General features: G+C 41.4%; 2 protein-coding genes and 1 gene segment (V, D, J or C); 2 read left to right on the top strand and 1 right to left on the bottom strand.

Moving 5' to 3' along the window:
* Nucleotides 1-7,167, top strand: part of LOC107287138 — a 30,315-nt gene extending 23,148 nt beyond the window's left edge. Inside the window, 4 exon segments of the C gene segment in view lie at nt 2,452-2,712; nt 2,830-2,883; nt 4,322-4,429; nt 6,884-7,167. Of these exon segments, the coding sequence occupies nt 2,452-2,712; nt 2,830-2,883; nt 4,322-4,428 (422 nt within the window).
* Nucleotides 7,168-14,502: 7,335 nt separating this feature from the next.
* Nucleotides 14,503-18,750, bottom strand: DAD1 (defender against cell death 1). Its single transcript, XM_015815618.1, has 3 exons — nt 18,444-18,750; nt 16,188-16,326; nt 14,503-14,656 (listed from the first exon to the last, which is right to left on the bottom strand). Exons 1-2 carry the CDS (start codon nt 18,685-18,687, stop codon nt 16,196-16,198), a joined length of 375 nt encoding a protein of 124 aa, XP_015671104.1. The 5' UTR covers nt 18,688-18,750; the 3' UTR covers nt 14,503-14,656; nt 16,188-16,195.
* A 1,127-nt stretch (nt 18,751-19,877) lies between these two features.
* Nucleotides 19,878-23,924, top strand: part of ABHD4 (abhydrolase domain containing 4) — an 18,731-nt gene continuing 14,684 nt past the window's right edge. The window contains exon 1 of the mRNA XM_015815617.1: nt 19,878-19,900. Within this exon, the coding sequence (XP_015671103.1) occupies nt 19,878-19,900 (23 nt within the window). The remainder of the gene's footprint in view (nt 19,901-23,924) is intronic.

Raw genomic sequence — 23,924 nt, 5'->3', positions numbered from 1 at the left:
TGCAAGACCGCCTCCTACCAAACACCTCCCTTCGACCAGTCTGCTCCCACAGAGAGGGCCTCCTTAGAGTGCCGTCGGCCAGACAATGCCGGCTGGCGACCCCCAGGGGGAGAGCCTTCTCTGTGGCAGCTCCTGCCCTCTGGAATGACCTACCCCCCGACCTACGTACAGTTGCGGACTTGCGCCTTTTTCGCCGAGCCCTGAAGGCCCATCTATTCCGTGCAGCCGGCCTGGCGTAGTTTGACTATGTTTTAGTGGGAGTTTTGTATGGGGTGTTTTTAGAGCAGGCCTGTTATTTAATTTGATTTTAGAACAGAAACTTATGTATATTTATCGTGGTTTTTAGTATCGCCTGTTCACTGCCCTGAGTCCCGTAAGGGAGATAGGGCGGTATATAAATTTAATAAATAATAATAATAATAAATAATAAGTCCACCAAATTGAAATACTTAATCTAACAGAAAGGTGGGGAGGAGGGTTAAAAACTACACAAAAGTAGCCATTAACTGTTTTTAGTTTAATTTGCCTAGAAACACATTCAATTAAATTATATTTTTTTAGTTTAGGGTGAACTGTGAAGCCCTTGGTGTTCTTTGAGCTTGGTTGTTTTCTTGGCCAAAACATTTCATCAGCAATCAACATCCAGATGAGCAGAGATTAACATCAGGATTAACTCTAGACAAACAATCAAGAAGTAAACAATACCCCAATCAAGGAACTAACAATAAGCTAACAGACAAATAAGCTAACAGTGAACAACAGCCTGATCAAGCAATCACCAACAATACTCTCACCAACATTGACAGGGCAAGCTACTAGTACATACAAAGAGAGCAAATTCCACTCCTCTCTAGCACTGATAATGTTACCTAGTTGGGTCATGAAATGCCTGCAAGAAAACAACCAAGCTTAGCAAGCACCAAGTTCCCACAAATTACAATTACTTTTCATCCTCACTTTATTGAATTTTTGGGGTGTGATCCCTGGCACCCACTCAAAAGGCAATGAGTGACTCATGATCCTCCTTCAAAAAAGTCACAATTTATATCAGAATAGAGGAATCAGAATACAGCTGGGAACTTCTAGAGATCTTCTAGTTCAGCCCTGCTGTTTAAAAACCTCCAGTGATGAAGCAGCCACAATATCTGAAGGCAAGCTGTTCCACTGGTTAATTGTCCTCTCTGTTAGGAATTTTTGCCTTAATTCCAGGTTGCTTCTCTCCTTGATTAGTTTCCACCTATTGCTTCTTGTCCTGCCCTCTGGTGCTTTAGAGAATAAGTTGACCCCCTCCTCTTTTTGGTAGCCTCTCAAATACTGGAAGGCTGCTATCATGTCCCCCCCTAGTCCTTCTTTTCTCTAGACTAGCCATTCCCAAACCCTGCAATCGTTTTTCATATGTTTTGGTCTCCAGGCCTTTAATCATCTTAGTTGCTCTTTGCACTTTTTCCAAAGTCTCAACATCTTTTTTGTAATGTGGTATCCAGAACTAGATGCAGTATTCCAGATGTGGTCTTACTAAGGCTTTATAAAGTGGTACTAATACTTCATGTGATTTTGAGTCTATGCCTTTTTGATACAACCAAGGATTTTATTAGCTTTTTTGGCTGCTGCTGCACACTGCTGGCTCATGTTTAAGGTATCGTCGACTAGGACCCCAAGATCCCTTTCACAGTTTCTATTTTTGAGCCAGGTTTCACCTAATCTGTACTTGTACCTTTGGTTTTTCCTCCCAGTTGTAAAACCTTGCTTTTCTCTACATTCAGCATAATTTTGGTGGATAGGACCCATTGTTCAAGTCTGTCAAGATCTTTTTGGATTCTGAGCTTGTCTTCTGGGTGTTGGCTATTCCTGCCAGCTTAGTGTCATTATTTAGTTAATTACTCTTTAGAATAGTTTAAAATTACAGATGTTTCCATAACTTCATTGCCTCTTATGACAGAGTACAATGTGAAGTAGAACTAATAGATGAGAAGGTACAGCATACCCTTTATTGGTGTGATGTAACTTTTACAGCAAGTCCTCAACTTATGACAGTTTGGATCGGAATTTTTTCTGTAAGTGAGGCAGTTGTTAAGTGAGTCATGCTCTGATTTTATGACCATTTTAGCTGCGGTTGTGAAGTGAATCACTGTAATTGTTAAATAAATCCCCCAGTTGATAAGTGAATGCAGCTTCTCCCACTAACTTTACTTGTCGGAAGCCCAACTGGGAAGGTCACAAATGACAACCATTGTAAATTCATGATGGTTGCTCAGCACCTGAATTGTGATCACATGACTCTGTTGATGCTGCAGCCATTGTAAATGGGAGGACCAGTTGTAAATTACATTTTTTCAGTGCCATTGTATGGTTGCTAAATGAACGGTTGTAAATCTAGGACGACTTGTATGTGTTTTCCAAGATTTTCAGATCTCAGCTCATGTTTCTGAGCAATGTCTGTTTTTATTGTAGATCTGACTGATTCAGTACCTTCTGTCTACCATCTGAAGTCCGAAAATGAAGCAAGCAATGTGGCCGCTTGCCTCATTACTGATTATTCACCTAATCCCATCGATGTGAATTCAGAACCAGCCAATGGCTCTGCTGTGGTCGTAAAAGACGGCAACAATAAAGAATCAGCCAGCCTTGGGGTTGTCATTTGGGGCAAAAATGATGACCAGTTTCATTGCTCTGCTACTTACAAAGGCATCCCCTACAAAGCTGAAACACAAGGTAAATCAATGAAAATATTGGTGTTTGACAAAAACATTCCAGATTCCAGAAATCTGTCTTGTTTTTTATCATAATCTGAATCATTAATGATTTTTGTTGCTGTTGTTGTTGTTATAGGGGATGATACCTGTTCAAAAAATACACCGTCCGGCACTCCAGCTTTTGAAACAGGTATGTCTACTGTGGGTAAGAGCTCATATTGAAATAACAGAGTTGGAAGGTGTCAGGGAATTGCGCAGCAACTGTTCCACATGAAGTCAGAAACACTGACACGAACTTGTAACTTTATATAAATAAATAGATTTTACATTCAAATGGACAGCCATCAAGAGAGTCAGGAAAAACATGAGGTAAATTCAAACAGCAGTCAAGATAGTCAGGAATATCATGAGATAAATTCAAAGAGCAGTCAAAATAGTCAGGAACATCATGAGGTAAATTCAAACAACAGTCAAGATAGTCAGGAAAATCATGAGGTAAATTCAAACAGCAGACAGAGCTCACAGAAGAAAAAGGCGTGGAAAAAAGGAAAACTCCCCCTTTATACCCCATAGCAACCAATCATAGCATAGAATAGCCTCATGCATGAGTCAACACTCTCCAACCAATCAACTACAACTGTGTGTTCTGGCCCATTGTACACTTAACTGTTCCAGCCACTAAATTTAATATCCTAACATAAGGGACCTTGGAGGTCTTCAAGTCCAACCCCCTGCTCGAACAGGAGACCCTAAACCAATATAGGTATATGAATGAGATATATCAATTAGAAGTTGAAATAAAAACAGAGTGTTGTGTTAAGTCTTCAGTAGGGCTTGAGGGAATCTCACAAAAGTCAAGATGGTAACTGTGAATGCCAGACCTAAGTCCCGCCTCTTATTTACTATGTGTGGTAGGCCCAACGCACACAAAAAAGAGCAAGGTTTAAGTTGTGTATGGCTGACATTGCGATTTTATTTTAATCCACACTCCTCCACTGCGGAATCATTTTTTGAACATTCAAGTACATCCTTACTTGAGGGGTCCTTGGTGTTCTCTGAGCTTGCTTGTTTTCTTGCAGAGGTTTCATTACCCTCACTAGGTAACATCATCAGTGTTGAGATGTTTTGAGACTGAGAGGTATAAGAGCCTTGAGCGCCTCCGGTCTTACATGTTCAATAGACTTAGTCCTATGGGGTCCTTATGGAACCCATAATGGAAGAGGGAAGCCAAAACATGAAAGATCTTTGTCTATTCTGCTGTTCCTGGTCAATTCTGCTTGCCCCAAACTTTTGCTCCTTCCTCACATCAGGAAGGTTGGAGCACGTGGCATAAGTAGAGACCCCTAAAGCTTTGACAGATTCTGAAACCAGCTCGTCAACTTGGTGGGACCCACACCTGTTGACATACTTCCCCACCCCTGGCTAGACCAACCAATATTTTTTGAACTTCATCTCCCAGAATTCTGGACCCAGCCATGCTGGCTCAGGAATTCTGGGAGTTGAAGTTCACAGATCCTAAAAGGGCCATAGTTCCGCACCCCTGGTCTAGGCAAACATCATAAGCAACCAATCTCAATGGTCACTAGGAAATCTTGATATTTATTTCTTTTTTTCTTCTTTTTCTTCAGACGAAAGGTTGAATCTTCTCTCTCTCACTGTATTGGGACTAAGAATAATATTTTTCAAGAGTGTTGCTCTCAACTTGATACTCACCTACTGGGCATGGTCAAGATGAGGTAAGTAGATTCTTTTAGGACAGGGGATTGATCCACTTAATGTCAATGGTTTCAATTTTGGCAATTTAGCCTGGAAGTTTATCTTATTACAACTGTACCCAAGCCAGAACTGAGAATTCAGTACAGGTAGTCCTCGACTTACAATTCATTTAGTGACCGTTCAATGTTACAACAGCACTAGAAAAAGTGACTTATGATCGCTTTTCACACATACAACTGTTGTGGCATCCTTATGGTCATGTGATCAAAATTCAGACATTTGGCAACGGACTCATGTTTATGACAGTCAGAGTGTCCCAGAGTCACGTGATCACCTTTTGCGAACTTCTGACAAGAAAAGTCAATGGGGAAGCCAGATTCATTTTACAACTGTGCTACTAACTTGACAACTGCAGTGAATCACTTAAAATGTGGCGAGAGGTCGTAAAATGGGGCAAAATTCACTTAACAAATGTCTCACTTAGCAACAGAAATTTTGGGCTCAATTGTGGTCATAAGTCCAGGAACAGCCTGTAAAGCATGAATTGAATGTGCTCTGGGTTGAACTCTTTTATTTTCAATTCACAAATGTATCTTGATTTGCTTTTCCATCTTGCGAGTACAAAACTTTTGGATCCAACTTCCTTAGCAAAAACACTGCTTTAAAGTGGGAGAAAGGGCAGTTTCTAACTCCAACTCCCACAGGTACAATGTTTTCACCCAATTCTCAGGCAGGGTGCACATAGCAAAATCATGAATGCACTCATACATTCAACCATCTCAGGGTTTTCTCTCTTTGTGTATGTGTGCGTGCAGCGTTTTTGATAAAATAATTAGAAGGGAGGGATTGTGAATGCACAGGGAGAAAAAAACTTCACCACCTCTGGGAGATATTTTCCTGATCTGAATGTCTTCTCAGAAGGAAAGCTTCTTATCATTTAGTACACAGGTTGAAGAATGAAACAACCACAACAAAGCTCTCCATCTCTTCCTGGGTAATTCACCTAAGAGATTCTTTAGATGTTCATATTTTTTTTTACTTACATCAACCCTTTCCAACATGGTTGGTAATAATGGGAAAAAGAATCCAAAGTTATTTATTTATTTAAGAAAGCCTATATGGCTGCCTATGGAGAGTCTCAGTTATCCAGGTTATGGTTGTCTCAAAGGTGCTTTTTCACGAGGCAACTGGACTTTCTTGTTTTTCTTTGAAGATGTTTCGCTTCTCATCCAAGAAGTTTCTTCAGCTCTTCTTCAGAGCTGAAGGAACTTCTTGGACGAGAAGCGAAACGTCTTCAAAGAAAAACAAGAAAGTCCAATTGCCTCGTGAAAAAGCACCTTTGGGACTATATGCAGTGGTGGGATTCAGCCAGTTCGCACCACTTCGGCAGAACTGGTAGCTATTTTTTTGTTGCCCAGGCCCAGAATGGACTTCTGGAAGTGGCATCCACACAGAGAACCAGTTGTTCACATATTTGAATCCCACCACTGACTATACGGCCACCCAGCTCACTCTCTATGTCTTTGGGTAGCTTATCAGGATAAAAACCCAATATAAAAATATTTTTAAAAATAACCCGCCCACCCTGGCAAAAACAATCAAATGAGCCATTTGATGGGCTCTATTCCTCTCTGAAATCTCTAGGCCCATTGGCAAAATCAGGTCTTCAGGCCTTGTGGAAAAAATGTCAAAGTGGGGGCCAATCTTATCTCTGCAGGGATGATGTTCCACAGAGAGGGAGCCACCACAGAGAAAGTTCTTCTTGGTCCTACTAGATCAGGGGTAGGCAACCTTGGTTCTTTTATGACTCATGGACTTCAACTCCCAGAATTCCTGAGCCAGCATGGCTGGCTCAGGAATTCTGGGAGTTGAAGTCCATGAGTTATAAAAGAGCCAAGGTTGCCTACCCCTGTACTAGATGGACCTTCTTAGGAGGGGGGATTAGAGGATCAGTAATCCATAGAATATTGCTAATTAAAGACTTTACAGATTTATTCAAGTGTATGCTCACCCACACATCTATTGCAATACAGGCTAATGAAAGGGAAGCACCATGCTTGAGTGAAGGTTATAAAACTAGGCTTGAATTAAATCATTTCTGGACTATAGTGATGTGAATGTGTGTGTGTGTTTGTGTTTCCAGTCCTTAGAGCCATGGGCTTAAAAATCATTCAACCAACTTGGGCTCCCATTGATCCCGATTGCTGTATAGCCACAGGTAGATTGGCCTTCCCTCAATATAGCTAAATTTGATGGAAGTTGAAATCCATTACATCTGAATGATTGAATGGCTCTCACGAGGCTTTGAGTGGGACCCTTAAATTAAATGCAATTTCACGATGATATAAACCAAGTCTAAATTTCAAGGCATATTGCCAATATTTAAATGTTTGAAAATGGTCTGTGTTTGGGACAAGGGGTATCATTCTAATTCTCTCAGATAATCAGAATTGTCTCTTCCTCCTTGTGTATAGGAATGAAAGAAAAATGGGGAAACATAACTGGGATGTTGTGGAAGAATCATCTAAGGATTTCAAGATTTGACTGGACAGAATCATGCTACAAGCTTTCCTGGTTGCCTTCTCAACTTTTTAAAGAAAATGGCTTTACTTTTCAAATGTCTCATGGTACAGCTTTTAAAAACATCTAGGCAGCTTATCAACCCAAATTCTTGCATTGTTCTAAATGTATTATACCGACTTCTGAATATTATCTGTCAAAACATTTATAGTGTAATAAAGATGCATATCTGAATGTCTGCATGTATGGCTCATGTTTTATTATTCGGGATCATTGTTACTTCTTCCCCCTTCATCAATAACAAATAAAGTCAGAATGGCTTACAAAGATAACAGAATAACAGAATTGGAAGGAACCTCGGAGGTCATCTAGTCCAACCCCCTGCTCAAGCAGGAGAACCTACCATTTCAGACAAATGGCTGTCCAATCTCTTCTTAAAAAACTCCAGTGTTGGGGGCACCCACAACGTCTGGAGACGAGTCACTGATTAATTAGTAGTAATATATTAAAAGTCTATAATATTCCATAATGTGGTTTACCTTATTTAAATGAGAGAGCCCAGCCTTTATGTTCCTGTGTGCCAACCCACTTATATTGTCTTTGTCTTGATGTTTTTCCTTGAAAGCAAAACCAGAATGTTAGAACTCGCACTTTTAAAAGTGTAAACTTCTTAGAGCAAGCTTCTTAGAGCTCTTGCGTGCCATAGAATTTTATTTCAGCTTTTCATCTGTGCATCTAAGCACTGGCTTTGCTTTTATAAGAATTACATGCTGGATGAGAAATGTTGGCCTTCTGATCTTATTGAGTTCACCATCTTTTTTTTTTTTTTAAAAAAAAAAATAAAGTTCATGTGTTTTTGAACATCTGAAAAGAGGTCAAAGTTACAAAGGCAATTTCTGCGATACTAACACTTAAAAGTATTCTGGGGTTAAAACAACAGAGAAGGTCCAGAACAGGATCACAGAGTCTGAGAAAAATCAGATTTAAAGACTATGTCAATCCTGTTCTATCATTTGGACCAATGAGCAAAATCAGTATAATTGTTCACGGTGCTGATGTCATAGCATTATATATTTGAACAAAAAGTGCTGGAAGTATCTCAGCCAGAAGTTCCTGAAGAAAATGACAATAATTCCCAACTCCTAATGCCTAGCCAACTGGGTTTAGCTACACTACTGCATCCGACTCCAAAGGTTTAAAAGTTGCATCACTTGATGGTGAAACAACTATCACAGCAGTTATGATCAACCAGGTCTTTTACATTCACTTCTAGAAACTCTTTGTGACTTGACTTCTTGTGTTAGTTTTGCAATCTTGGTATTAAACCAGATTAAATAGGTGGGAGAGATTCTAGAAAATCTACTCGGGTCTGAATCACATAAAATTCCATTGATGACTATAGAGAGGTTTCAGTAAAAGCAGAAAACAAACATAATTATAGTTTTGTTTTCCCAGAACAGACCACCGTATTCAAGCTGAGCATAGCAGGAAGTGAGGAAGAACTTGTTTGCTATCTACTCTTTTACATCTAAGGAAGCTCCTTCAACTTAAGTCTTTAAATCAGTTGAATCTAAATCTGTTGCTAATTAGGATTTGGAGGAACTTTTATTTCATTTCATTTTTATCCCACCTTTGTTATTTTTACAAATAACTCAAGGCGACGAAAATATCCAACACACCTCCCTCCTCCTGTTTTCCCCACAAAAACAGCCCTCTGAGGTGGGTTGAGCTGAGAGAGAGTCACTGGCCCAAAGTCACCCAGCTGGCTTTTATGCCTAAGGAGGGACGAGAACTCAGTCTCCTGGTGATCAGCCCAAAGTCACCCGGCTCATTTTCATGGCTAAGGCAGGACTAGAACTCAGATTCCTATTGATTGGTCCAAGGTCACTCAAGAGGTTTTCATGGCTAAGGCAAGACTTGAACTTTCAGTTTTCTAGTGGTTGCTCCAAAGTCACCTAGCTCAGGGCTTTTCAACCTTTTCATCCATTGTACCACTTTTAGGATATGGCAACATCCGAGTACCACCAGTCGCCTAGCAAGATGTCAAAAACTTGATGACCCCAAAAAAAAAAAAAGGAAAAAAGTGATAAAGTACAGGTAGTCCTCGACTTACAACAGTTCGCTTAGTGACTGTTCAAAGTTACAATGGCACTGAAAAAAGTGCCCCCCAAGCCACAGCCGAGCAAGACACCTGCCTGCCCGCCCGGAGGCGCTCTTCCTCCTGTCTGAGGTTTTCATTGTTGTGAGCATTTCTGTTGAGGATTGGCAGCGGGGGTGGGGTGGGGGGTGTTTGGTTTTTATTCCCCCCGTCTGCTGGGTAGTTGCAGCAGGTTTTGGTCACTTCAAATGACCCTGGGACACTGTGACCGTCATAAATATGAATCAGTTGCCAAGCATCTGAATGTAAATCACAAGACCCTGGAGATGCTGCGACATTCCAGCTGATCGGCGCTTCTTCTAGGATCAGCAGAAGCGCCAGGATCAGTGCTGCTTTCAGGCTGATTGGTGCTTCTTCAGGGCTCAGCAGAAGCGCCAGGATCAGCACCGAGCTCCAGCTGGAGCCTGGCACTGATCCTGGCTCTTCCGCTGAGCCCTGACAGCCCTGCAGCTCCATCCGTCTCTCACTCAGGCTTGTGCGGTGCTGCCACCATTCAGCTCATTCCCCTCCCCAGCTACCACTTTTCTAGGATGGTCGCGTACCACCTGCCAGGTGCCAATGTACCATAGGTGGTACCCGTACCACTGGTTGAGACTCTAGAAAGAGTACAGAGAAGAGCAACAAAGGTGATTGGGGGACTGGAGGCTCAAACATATAAGGAACGGTTGCTGGAATTGGGTATGTCTAGTTTAACGAAGAGAAGGACGAGGGGGGACATGATAGCAGTGTTCCAATATCTCAGGGGCTGCCCCAAAGAAGAGGGAGTCAAGCTATTTTCCAAAGCGCCTGAAGGCAGGACAAGAAGAAATGGGTGGAAACTAAGCAAGGAGAAAAGCAACCTAGAACTAAGGAGAAACTTCCTGACAGTTAGAACAATTAACCAGTGGAACAACCTGCCTCCAGAAGCTGTGAATGTTCCAACACTGGAAGTTTTTAAGAAGAAACTAGACAGCCATTTGTCCGAAATGGTATAGGGTTTCCTGCCTGAGCAGGGGGTTGGACTAGATGACCTCCAAGGTCCCTTCCAACTTTATCATCATCATCATCATCATCATCATCATCATCATCATCATCATCAATAATAATTCCATTTTATTCTGAATTAGTTATAGCTCCTCTGACATACTGGGAGGGATGCTAGCTGCCTCTTTTTATGAAGCTATAGACACTGAAAATGGCCAATATTATGAAAAAAAAGTGAAATCATTTAGATTGAAAACCATCAGAAGAGATATCGTACACTGCAAGATAAATCTGGGTGGAATTGTTTAAGAATGGAAGAAATGGATCAGCAGGAATGGTGGGATTCACGTAACTGGGTGTCTTTAGTCAGATACTGGACAGCCATTTGTTAAAGACAATCTATTATTTGATATTGGGCCAATGTCTGATTTTAAGAGCTGTGCAGGGCCAATAATACTATGATAGTATAGGTCATTAGTTACTCTCACAGCTGTGCAATACAAATTCATTCATGCATGCATTCATTTATATTCTGCCTCTATTTGGATAATTGTAGTCCCAGCAGCCTTTAATAATAGGCATATTAAAAACCCTGGATGGTACAAACCCCAGACGACTTAGGGGACATAGTCTCAAAGGTGTTTTTCCAAAAGGCAACTAGACTTTCTTTGTTTTTCCTTGAAGATGTTTCACTTCTCATCCAAGAAGCTTCTTCAGTTTTGAATGAATGATGGAGAAAGGGTTTATGTTCCTTGCAGTCATCTGGTCATTTGCACTCCCTCTGAGAGTCGTTGAGGCCACTTGGAGGTTTATCAGTGCCCTCAGGGGTCACCTGAATAGTGCAAATGGGCGTGGAGCCTTCTTGGAAGTGCTGAAAGGACTGTGTTGTAAATAGGAGATAGGTGATGTTGTATCCTTCCCCCCCTGTTAACAGAGGACTGTTCAGTTTTAACGCAGATGGCCTCTTCGACTCCTCTTTCAAACTAGCCGTCTTCTCTATCGAGAATATGGACTTTGCTGTCTTCAAAAAGTTTCCCTTTGGTTTGGATCAGAGAACGCAAGCAATTTATCAGAAATACGCATTCAAGTTGATGGATTTTAAAAAGTGAACAGACATAAAATTTTGTGGAGTTTTTATTAGGGCATGTTAAAAAAGAGGAGCTGGACCCAGCAACATTTCAAGGGCAAAAAGATTCCCGGTTTGAACGGTCTCGTTTCTGGGTGCTAAAAAAATAGAAATCATCTTACAGCAGTTGTTTCAAAGGTGACATTACTTCCCTTACAAAAACTATCCTTCATTTTTTTCCAGATAGCACAATGGATGACTTTAAATTTAAACAATTATTTATTTAAAACAGTGAGATGGCTGCCCATCTTTCAACCAGTTCTGGGCAGTTCCCAATCAAATTAAAAAAATAAAATAAAATCATTTTAAAAACTATAACATTCAACCAGTTAAAACATAAAAGATTACAGCAACAAAAACCTGGTGCCAATGCGTGCTAACATGCCAATACCTAATCTTCTCTAATTATCTAATTAAAGCATGCCTTAAAGCAATCTTCTCCAATTACTTAATTTAAAGCATGCATTAGGATGAATTAAAACTTGTTTCTGAAGACAACTGGATTTGCTCTTAGTAATAGGAATTAAGAGAAGAAGTTCTATTGAATAAACTTGGGGTAATTGGGTTAGGTTTTACTGTTCAAAGTAAAACAAAGCATTTTTCTGATATTTTTTTAAATTTGAGGGACTATTTTTAACATCCTCCAGGTGTTATTTCAACCTTCATCTCGGCCACAATTTACATTTTAAGTTTTAAAAATATCTTCCCTGCACAGTTTACCCCTGGCCCAGCTAGCTAAGCAAAAGGAAATAAACAAAAGCAGGAAATGGAAAAAGGGGCAGGTCTTAAAATGGGTCAAAACCAACCTACCTGAGTCTTCCATGACGTCAGGAGCGGCGAAGTTGATCTGGGCCATCTTTTGAAGCTCTTCCCGCAGAGACCGCTTCCTCTAGAAAAAGTTGTTTTGCAAAATTGAACAAAGAGCCGGCACGTGGCACAGCTCGGGCGGAAAACCGGAATGGGGAGAACGTTACACCTCAAGTTGAGATCCTTTTGAGTCAAGGTGAAAACCCACAACACTGCTAGATACACAGGTGCAAAAGGGGAGAGGTGCATCTAAGTATACCACTAGTAAAAAGACCTGCAAAGACTAAGAATAACTTCGTGGTTGTTCCATTTGTGGGCAACTTAGAACAAAAAAAAAAAACTGGGGCAAAGACCTTGTGCACCTCTTTGAGGAGGATCTAGTTTGCAAAAATCAGCCAATTTTATTTCTGTTACCAGAATATGTTAATTTTTTTCCTGCTCAGATAGCAAGGATCCAATGATTTCTGGGGGGTAGATCCCAAAGCATGTTGTTGGAGTGAAAAACATTTGATGGTGTTAAGAACTTAAGGGAAAAAAGATCTGGGTGGCTTTATGGAAGGTAGGACCTTGTAGTGGTCAATACATTAGAAGCCCAGACTCCTACAGCCATTTCACATACACTGCACAAAATTCTTGACACCATTAAGCATACTGGGGTTTAACACACTATGTGAATCCTGTTAACTACAGCTTAAGAACCAGGGTTTATCACTTAACATAGACTGAAAAATCAATTAACTGTGGCAGGTTAAATAAGCCATAGCACATTTACATGCCTATGGGGGATAGGGGTGGCATATACATTTAATAAATAAACTCTGCCTTTTCTGCAACTTCTGGAAAGCCTCTGAGGTTTGACCTGGAATAGGATATGCTCAAATTACAAGTAGGGTCCTGAAATTTCCATCCATTTGTTCTCAATTAGTGGGATATAAATTAAACCACCTCTGGCCATCCTTTCTTCCAGATGTTATGCACTGCCAAGCACAAGCAATGCAATGGAGTTGTAATTCAGCAACGCTAGGAAACTCATAGCTTCTCATTCTAGAAAGATTGAAAACCTCTACTTTTAAGAGGAGACACCTAAAATGCTAAACTGGCACATCTAGGAGTGGCACGGAGATGCGTTACCATATGAATCTACTTCTATATCAGGGGTCTTCACACTTGGCCCTTTTATGACTTGTGGACTTCAACCCCCAGAATTCCTCAGCCAGTGTGCCTGGCTGAGGAATTCTGGGAGTTGAAGTCCACAAGTCGTAAAACGGCCGTGTTTGAAGACCCCTGTTCTATATGTACCAGTGTTTTTTAATCTTGGCAGCCTGAAGATGTGTGGACTTCAATTCCCAGAATTCCCCAGCCAAAAGTTAACGTCCACACCTTTTCAAGGTACCAAAGTTGAGAAACACTTGATACATACCCTTTCAAAACATCCAGGCAGGAACAAACATTAAAATATGATTCTTTTGCTTTCAAAGTAAAAATTACATTACTTGAGACTATGTAGCCAAAAGGCTAATTCCCATCATTCCTGATCATCGACTACACTGAGCAACTTAAAAGCAAATGGGACCCCTTTTAGTATAATTTAGACCAGGGATGTCAGACTGCTGGCCCACGGGCCGGACATATCACGCAGAAGCCACGCCCACCTCATTGCCGGCAATGGCAAAATAGTCCCGATACATTGTGCGATGTCACATGACGTTGCGAGTTTGACATGTCTGATTTAGACCATCTCTTAATTGACGTCTAAAGGCCTCTGGTTTCACACAAAAACAATATCCAAGTGGAAACCACTATCAGATCACATATTTCGCAGGCTAGTGATGGATGTGAATATCTGAGGTGGTGCAAATATATGGATAAAAAGGTTTCTCAAAATCTGATAAATCTCAGATCGAAAGCTTGGAATATGTCAGAGAAGAGTTATTTTAACATGACTTGGCAGCACACATAATCAGTCCATTCTTATGAAGACTACTGCACAACCTCCTAGAAATTTAAAGTAGCTTGAAGTTCCCTAGATGTGAGATTTGGCTGCATTTTTAAAATACTTAGCTTTGCACAAGGATGTCAAGGCTAAATGCATTTTAAGACTCTGAGCAAAAGTAGAGCTGTGCTGCTTTCTGCAAATTTACAGAGAAATTGTGCTGCTCTTGATACAACTGAATAACTTAGCAATCATTTAGTCCCATGTAACGCAATCAAGAAGAAAGAAGTTTGACAATGTAGTTGTTCTAAACAAACATCAGAGGGCAGCAAAATAAAGGAGAACGTGATGAAATGTTAGCATTGTCAACGTTGTTTTTAGAACCATGCCCAACGTCTAGGCAACTGGAACAAAGCATACAACAAATAAATCAACATTCAGTTGGCTGCAGGATGAAGGCACCCAGGCAACTATCTGAAATATCCTTAATAAATCTGAAGATACAGTAGAGCCGTCCACTCAAACCCTGCCAACACTGACGTGGTTTTCCTAACTTTGTTGAGATCCAAACACATAAGAGAAGAAGTAACAAAAGTGAATTTATTGAGACATAAACGGCAACAGCCAATTCCTTCAATCATTTTGATCCTCAGACTATTTCTCGTTAGGAAACAAACTGGAGTCTGGGATGTTGTCCAATAGGGGCCGGTCTTCAGCAAAAAGGAGAAGTCCAGGACAGTCTACAAGAGAAAATGAAGGTACAATTGCTTTTAAAGAATGGGTATTTTGTTTGCTGTAGCTTCTGTGCATTTGTTGCAAATTCAACCCCATATTAATCTTCCTAGGCTCATGATCATGCAATGTATCTACTCCCCTTCTCTCTAGACTACATACAGAAAATTTTGGAGCTTCCCACTCACAGCCATCAACCTCAAATTCCACGCTTTCTATGAAAGCAGTGACTGACACCATCAATTCAATGTGCTGGACGTTAGTTTGGAAATGCCACACAAGGCACAAACTCATAGTATGTCCCACATAAGGCCAGATGCATTATTTGCTTGAGGATAAGTAACAGAGTAAAGACAAATTAAGAGGAGCAAAATTAATCACAATCTCTGTGTGCTAATTACATGTACTAATATTATACCCAGCATCAAGCAATCAATCTTATTACAGATCTATCTATCTATCCATCTATCGTTACTCTGCTGAGATGGGCAGCATATAACCTTGGTAAATAAAAATGTCTGTTTATCTATTCATCCATTTATCTCAGAAAACAGTAACTGACAATCCAAACATGTGACAGATCTGTTATTACTCAATCAACCACCTCAATTGTGCTGATCCCCTACTGTGGACCCAAGCCAACTGGAACATAAGTACAAGGTTATTTGCGATATGCCAACATTGTTTCTCAACCCTGACAAGATGTATGAACTTCAAGTCCCAGAATTCCATAGTCAGTCATGGGGAAATGTTGAAATCCACACAACTTAAATTTGCTAACGTTGAGAAGCACTAATCTACATTCTTTGTCAATGAAGCTGAGGTCGATGTTTCAAGTAGTATTGCCTGTGGTAACAGCCCCTTGTTTGGAGGGTAGTTTCAATCTGGATGATTTTAGAACTTCTAGTATCAGCATGCAAATCTAAATTTAGGGGAAGTCTAATAGGCTCCCAGGAAATGTGATAAAAGATCAATATATGGAAAGTGCTCAAAGAGTATTATTCCGCATGGTGTCTGTGGTACAGAGAACACTTCAACTAAAATACACCATTTAAAAATAACATGAACACTAAAAGAAGGAACACAGAAAAACACATGTGTTGTTGGGTGGTCTTGACTCCACCACCACCACCACTCAGCACCTGAAATCTCATTTTAAAAAGCTACTGATAATTAAAGAGCATATGAAATGCTATCACAGTGTCTCCTACAAAATTTTCAGCTGGAACTGATTTAAGCATGACATTTTTGCAAAATGTCCCTCCTTCAGCACAAAACTGCCAATTCAAACATGAGATGGGTTGTTTATTTGAGGGGTGGATGGGAAGTGGAGAATTGGTGGCAGTTGCTCTGCACTCAAAACATTTCCAGGTTACTCTGTGTGGCAGGTTTCCCACTTTTAAGAGAGCAACGATTTGCTACCCCAAAAGGGACATTTCACAAAATTGCCTCCTAAAACATTTTTGTAACCTCTTATTTTCTACAAGCAAATCTTCTCTTCTGAAAAATATCCCCCCCATATCAAAAAGGTGTACAGACCTCCTTCATCAGCCTACAAAATTGATGACTACGAGATGTAGGATTGTACTAGCAAAGAGAAAATCTGCAAAGGCCCGTTCTGGTGAGATTCCTTGAAATTCTCCCTTGTTCTGTGGGTTGATTTGAATCCTCAAGCAAACTAAAGAAAAAAAAGGGAGAAAAAGCATGCTGTTTTAATGGAACACTGGAGGAAAAATATCACAAGAGGAATTGTAGGAAAAAGAACCTATTGTTTTAACAGAAACTGTAAGAAAACATGCTAGCCTGCAAAGAAAATACATTGTATATATTTCTAATCTTATGAGCTTGGCTGAAGTTTGGAAACTGTATGTAGGAGCTAGGATCAGAGGCCTTGCTATACTAAAAAACCGGTCTTAACCAGAATTTGCTGATATGATAGTTACTTCAGAGATAACCCCTAGGACAGGGGTCTTCAAACTTGGCCCTTTTATGACTTGTGGACTTCAACTCCCAGAATTCCTCAGCCAGGCACACTGGCTGAGGAATTCTGGGAGTTGAAGTCCACAAGTCACAAAAGGGCCAAGTTTGAAGACCCCTGCCCTAGGAACTAGCCATAAAAGGTAATTTGAAATAAGGGCAAGGTGCAATAGAATTTGAGGAATGGGAGATGTAACTACTTTAGGTGCTTCAGATAGGTTGTGACGGCCTGACTACTAAGCCAATGAGCAAAACGTGGGAGGTAAATTTGCAACGGCAATAGGGAATATAAAGAATATTAATGATTTAAGGTGTGTCCACTGTACTTGCGTGCACCTGATACACCCTCTTTGCAAAGTAGTACAAATAAATTACCCTTTGAAGTTTTGGCTGGGGATTCTTTATTTAAACTAGACAACGGATCCCACAGAATGAATGAGAAATGGTCTCATTTCTCATTCATAACCTTAAATTGGCTTTAGGAATGCAATGCTAAAGCCAATGCAATCTGCAAGAAAGATACAGTAACCAATCTAATAAGGACTTTATGTCATATCATGATACAAATTTAATTACACTCTGCAGTTTGCCCTTGACTTACAATCATTCATTCGAAGTTACAATGATTTGTGTGTGGATTTTCACACAACTGTTGCAGCATCCTTATCATGACCCGATCAAAATTGTCAATTGGCATATATTTATGACAACTGTAGTGTCCCATGTTCAGTTGAACACTATTTGTAACCTTCCCAGCCAGCTCCCAATAAACAAAAATCAATAGGGGAAGCTAGAGTCGCTTAATGATCAAATGATTCACTTAACAATTGGAGTGCCCACAAGCCTGTGACTTTTGGAATAAGATTAAAAAATGGCTGGAAGAAATATTAAAGTTAGTGGTAGAGTTAAAACCAGAACTCTTTTTACTAGGCATAACCATGCAGAAATACAACAAAGGAGTGTTTTATTTGATGTTACACATTCTCGCGGCTGCTAGATTGGTGTATGCTCAAAACTGGAGGAATAAAGGAATCCCAACAGAAGAAGAGATTATATATAAAATTTTATCGTGTGCTGAAATGGATAGGCTCACAATGGAAATGAAGGATAAGACAGAATCAGACTATTTCGAGATCTGGGACAAATTTGATCACTGGTGTGAATCAAGGAGAACTGCTCGGGTTTTAAATTAGTGTTAAGATAGAATTATATATAACTGTATATATAACTGTATTGTACAGAAGAATATGTTTATATAGAGATCAAGAATTATGTATTAATTACATGTATCAAGAGGAACAAATTGTTAGGAATATTTATTTTGGAATGTCACGTTATGTCCATCTTTGTTTTTAACTGTATTATAAATAAAAAACTTTTTTAAAAAAGCAATTGGAGTGACTGAAATGGGACAAAACCCACCTAACAAATGTCTTGGAAAATCTGGGGCTCAATTGTGGTCGTAAGTCGAGGACTATGTGTACTTCCAAGTATTTTCAAGTCTTTGTATATTCTCAGATTTCAAATTAAAATATCTCTAGTGAGGATCTCAAATATAGCTCAGACCAAATTGCCATGGCAAGCACAAAACCTCACCCCCTCATGGAGCCTTTTTCTGGAGGTTGCCATGGCGACATAAGGATACTCGCCCCCTCCCCTCAGTCGCTAATGGGGGGAGAGGCTGGGAGTTCGCAGTTACCATGGCAACGCCAGAGCTTCAACCAGCTGCGATGGTTGAAATCAACGGGTTGCCATGGGGACAGTCGCGCCTGCGCAAAACACACTGGCCCACCCCGACCCGGTCAAAAAGCGCCTCACCGCCCAGGATGAAGCTGCCCACGGCCGAGATGAAGCCGGAGAGGAAGGAGTTGAAAGGGAAGGTGCCGACGCCGAGGCAGTAGCCGAATTGCAAGGCCCCCGTTAGCATGACGTAGAGCAGATAGGCGTCCAGCACCTTCAGGCGGCTCGGCGTCCCGCTGCTGTACTCGGCTAGGAACCGTCTCACCACGGAGGTCACCGAGCTGGCCCCGGAGCCGGACGACCCAGAAGCCGAACCAGACATAGCGACGGCGGATACACTGCCCAGATTTCGCTTGCTTGAGTGGCCGGAAGCGAGCTAAAGCTTCCGGGGTCGCTTTGGGACACGCGCATGCGTAGCATAGAAGCCGCGGCTCTCCCAAGGTCAACACAGTGTGGGCAGACTGGTACGCATGTGTAATACGTCAACCTTTGGCCGTTGACGCATGCGTGGGATAGTCTGACGAGCCGAGAAGCGGTGTTGGCTAGGAATCGCTTTCTACGCATGTGTGGTACAGTCATCGTTGCGCGTGCGCTTTTGGTTCTGTCCCTGGAGTAACAATGAATGAATTTATGCTCAGTGGGTGTGTGCTTTAAAAGAAGTTAAAAAGCAACATTTTCATGCATTTGGATTTGAAGTCTTCAGCTTAAAAGGGCGGGGGGGGGGATAAATTCCTCCTGGAGTTATAATGCAACAATATGTGTAAAAAAAGAATTTAAAAAACCATTGGCAATATACTTTATAAAAGCATGAAGTAGCATAAACTACATGTTTATGGAGATTCTCATGGTTGTCCCAGACTTTGTTTTTCCTTGAAGACTTTTCTTATCCAAGAAGTTGTTTTTTTTCAGTACAGAACTGAAGAAGCTTCTTGGGTGAGAAGCGAAACGTCTTCAAAGAAAATCAAAGTCCAGTTGCCTCCTGAAAAAAAGCACCTTGGGACAACCATGACCTGAATGACTGAGAATCTCCATCGACATTAAGCCTGCCTCTTAAGCCAACGTAAAGATCGAGCCGCTTCTCTCTTGCAGAGGACACAGGAATCGCTCCCTTTCAAAGGGGGGGGGGGTTGAGCTTGGCTGCAATAAGCATCTGTCCCCAGCTGGGCCAATCCCCGTCCCCTCCCCGTCAATCAAGCCACCCAGGCTCCTCCCCCTCTTTGTGATGCCTCCCCCTCCTGCCCACCCGCTTTCCTCCTCCCTCGCACTGATCGCCCCCCCAGGCAGGAGGGAGCACCAGGGAGGGCTGCCGCGCTCTCTTTTGGAGCTTCCCTCCCGCCCCCGCCCTTCCCTCCATTCAAAGCCCAGCAGGAACGTCCCACAACCTTTTCCCCGCCCACCCCATTCATAAAATGCAAGCCCCGCCCCGCCCTTGCCAGAAACTGGGCACGCCCCCGTTCTGAACGACCCCGCCTTCCCGCCCAGCTGTTGCAATGCGTTCCTTCTTGAGGAGTCATGGAGGAAGACCTTGAGCCGTCGTAAGTCTGGGCCGGGTTTCCGGGCGGGTGGGTGGGTGGAAGAGCCTGACGTGGGGCTTCCCCGCCTTTCTGGGGTTTCCTGGGGAGGGGTCTTCCCCAAAGTGGGAGGGGGAGGAAGCATCCAGATCGCTTGCAACGTCTGGAGGGCCCTTGTCCCATCAGAAGTAGGGCTGATGGCAGGAGAAAGCAGGGTCAACGGTTGTTGCTTAGGCCCCGGGTTGTGTAATTGTGTGTTTGAGATGGTGGCTGGTGGGCATGGATTTATTCTATTTGTTTCTTTGATGATTGTCATTTGTCACCCTTTGGCTCAGCAAGGCTCTCTTGGCATTTATACATTTGCCCTATCTATCTGATGCCATCTTAATACCTTCGCTTCCTTCCTAGTTGCACGGCTTGTTCTGGCTCTCGATGGTTGTGCGGGTGTGTTCTGCTTGCCGTGCTCGCCAGTGTTAAATCCTGAGTCATGGTTACAAAACTATCCCGAGCAGCTGATAAACTTTCCAGCCTGCAGGAATTGAAATAACGGATAGCTGAACAAAGCTGCTGCAATAGGAGGGCGAATTCTAATAATAACGGTGGTGGAAAGAGAGAGAGAGAGGGAAAAAAAAGCAGAAAACAAACCGTAACAGCCTTAATTAGTCTTTGGGAATGGGTGGCTATTAAAAGATGTAAATGATGATGGGGATAAAGTGATAGAAAATGAAGGGGTGAAAGTGCTCTGGGACTCCAAAATTCAAATTGACAAACACCTGTTGCTATGCTTAAAAATTGTTGATAAGAAAGAACCCCCCCCCCCAAAAAAAAAAAAAAAAGTCTGGATAATGGACCTGACAGAGCCTGGAGACAGCAGAATAAAAGAGAAAGAACTGGAGAAAAGAACACAATATAAAGACCTGCTAATAGAAGTAGTAAGATTTGTGGCAAAAGGAAGCAGGCTAAAAGAATGAAAGGGAGCTGGTTTGGTTTAGTGGTGAAGGCACCAGAAAAGAAAACCAGGAGACGGTGAGTTCGAGTCCTGCCTTAGGCATGAAAGCCAGCTAGGTGACTTTGAGACACTCATTCTCAGCCCAACCCCACAGGATTGGGGTTGGGACACTCATTCTCAGCCCAACCCCACAGGATTGTTATTATAAGGAAAATAGGAGGAGGAAGGAGTATCCGCTATGTTCACCGTCTTGAGTAATTTATAAAGTAATGAGGAGGGAAAAAAATACTTTTAAAATACTTTAAAAAGATAGTACTACTAGTAATAAGCCCCTTGGATACAATCCTAAAACATCTGGAACATCACTTGAATACTGTGGGCATTGACAAAAGCATCAGCCAATTGCAAAAGGCAGCTTTACTTGGAACAACTTACAACCTGTGAGAATACAGAATAACAAAGCCGGAAGGGAGAGTTCAGCCCCCTGTTAAAAGCAATCTCTTCTTAAAAATCTCCAGTGCCCACAGTTTCCGGAGACAAGTTATTCCACTGATTAATTGTTCTAAGTATTAATACCTTTAATATTATCAAACAACATTAGCCTAAGCCAGGTCCTTCGGAAGGACTGGATAGCTTGATAAAATGCCAAATCCAATCTAAGCAAATGGCTGGCTGTGTGTGACCAATTATAATTATAATAATTGTTATTCATTATTATGGGTGTCAAACTCCCAGGCCTTTTTGAATTGGGGAAGATTTTCTGGGAGGCTCTGAGACTTGATAAAGAAGATCAAATATGGTTTGTTCAAAGAATCTTTGTAATCTCCCATATTGGGATTTCTCAGCCGTAATGCTGGGTTTTAAGGTTTGGGGATTAAGCTTGCCTTTGTCAGTACAAGCAGGCTGGTAAGAAAGCAGATTGAAATGCAGCCGACTTTATCCTCTGCCAGCTTCTAGATAATGCCAAGAAGAGGCCTAGCACTGGGGACTAGCATGGACAAAATAAAACATCACAAAAGCATGGCCAAAACAGTTTAAAGGCAAAGAAAGGAGGGCAGGCAGCTTGGATCTGGGTCCTTGGGTTTCAATAAAGGAGTTAAAGCACTGCCCTACAAATTATTTTCTGTTGCTAGGATTTCCGTGATTCTTCTTCGCACGGAGAAAGTGACTTTTCTCCCTGGTTAAATAAAAATAAAATTCAGGAAGAATCCTTTTAGAGTCTGTTAGTTCCTCCGCCCAAGCCTTAGGCAAACTGGCTGGCATTTTGTGAAGCCCAAGCCAGTTTCATTTCTAAGGAAAAAAGGGAGTCAAACTCAAACTGGGAAGTGATGTAGCTCTTTCAAGGCCAGTTTGACGGCTGGGGACTTGCCGTATGCTGTGAAAGGGTGAAAATCCTCCATGTATGCTCAGAGGCCTTTGCAGTGTTGTGTGTTGTTTTAAAACCTCGCAGGGTTGTTGTTGTGGGGAAAATAGGAGGAGGAAGGTGGGTTTCATACGTTTGCCACCTTGAGTTATTTGTAAAAATAAAAGTGGGATACAAATACTGTATCGAATGCTGCAGTCAATTCTGGTCACCATATCATAAAAAAGATGTTGAGAGTTTGGAAAAAATTCAGAGAAGGGTAACTAAGATGATCAAAGGCCTGGAGTCCAAAATATATGAAGAACGGCTGAGGGACTTGGGTTTGGCTAGTCTAAAGAAAAGAAGAAATAGGGGAGACATGATAGCAGTGTTCCAGTATTTGAGGGGCTGTCACAAGGAAGAAGGGGTCACATTGTTCACCAACGCACCAGAGGGAAAGACGAGAAACAATGGTTGGAAACTGATCAAAGAGAGAAGCAACCTGGAATTAAGGAGAAACTTCCTGACAGTGAGGACAGTCAACCAGTGGAACAGCTTACACCCAGAAATCGTGGGCGCTCCATCACTGGAAATCTTTAAGAAGAGATTGGATAATCACCTGTCCAGGAGGCTGGACTAGAAGACCTCCAAGTTCTATTCTATCCTATCCTATCCTATCCTATCCTATCCTATCCTATTCATTAGGAATTTCAGGAATTGGGTATGTCTAGTGTAATGAAAAGAAGGATAAGGTCCCTTCCAACTTTATTATTACTATTATTATTATTATTATTATTATTATTATTATTATTATTATTCTCCAAAGTACCAGAAGGCAGGACAAGAAGCAACGAATGGAAACTAATCAAGGAGAGAAGCAACCTAGAACTAAGGAGAAATTTCTTGACAGTGAGAACAATTAATCAGTGGAACGGCTTGCCTCCAGAAGTTGTGGGTGCTCCATCACTGGAGGCTTTTAATAAAAGATCGGACAATCATGGTATAGGGATTCCTGCTTGAACAGGGGGCTAACTAGAAGACCTCCAAGGTCCCTTCCAACTCTGTTATTCAGTAATGATAATGATGATGATGATAATAATAATGATAATGATAATAATATACTCTCGTTAGCTCCAAGACATTTTTGAGCTGCTTTGGATCAGAGAACAAGATATGTAAGGTAATCTCATACTGGATAAAAAGGGAGCTTTTATATTCAGGTGTGTTAATAAATAATAAACTTCTGGAAATGGTTAGGGGAATTAGAAGAGAGGGATTAAGGGTTGACTTTCTGCAGTTGGGTCCCTAGAAAGATGATGTAAAAAGATCTTCTCTGTGTTCACATTGACCCGGGACTCGGAAGCGATTCAACAGAAATTTAAATCAGTAATTCAACCTTCAGTTTGGTCCCGGCATGGATTTGTAACACTATAGCCCTGTTTTCTTGCTGGCTGGCTGGCTTTTTTTTTTGTGTGTGTGCATGCTTGGATTGATTTTGGAAGTGAGAAGGGGAGCCACTTTCCTTGTTTTAATGTAATCTTTTTCCTAGTCTGTGATAGGCAAAGGAGATCCCAAAGGTGCTTTGTCAGGAGGCAACTGGACTTTCTTGTTTTGTTTTGTTTTTTGAAGGTTTTAGCTTCTCATCCAGATTTGCTTAATGACTGGGCGACTCATTTAACTGCAGTGATTATCTGAAGAATTGCTTCAAGAAAGGTCATAAAATTGAGTGCAATTCACTTAACAAATGCTGGTCTCAA

This window comes from Protobothrops mucrosquamatus, unplaced genomic scaffold, assembly GCF_001527695.2.
Source record: "Protobothrops mucrosquamatus isolate PMUCROS unplaced genomic scaffold, P.Mucros_1.0 scaffold355, whole genome shotgun sequence".
NCBI lineage: Eukaryota > Metazoa > Chordata > Lepidosauria > Squamata > Viperidae > Protobothrops > Protobothrops mucrosquamatus.
This window is presented reverse-complemented; position numbering and strand designations above follow the sequence as displayed.

Bases quoted from the DNA above. Each gene is read 5' to 3' on its own strand.
- DAD1 (XM_015815618.1), bottom strand. From the start codon at position 18,687: ATGTCTGGTTCGGCTTCTGGGTCGTCCGGCTCCGGGGCCAGCTCGGTG. The intron at 16,327-18,443 runs GTGAGGCGCTTT...TTTTTTCTTTAG, and splicing joins GGGCAGCTTCATCCTGGGCG to TTTGCTTGAGGATTCAAATC.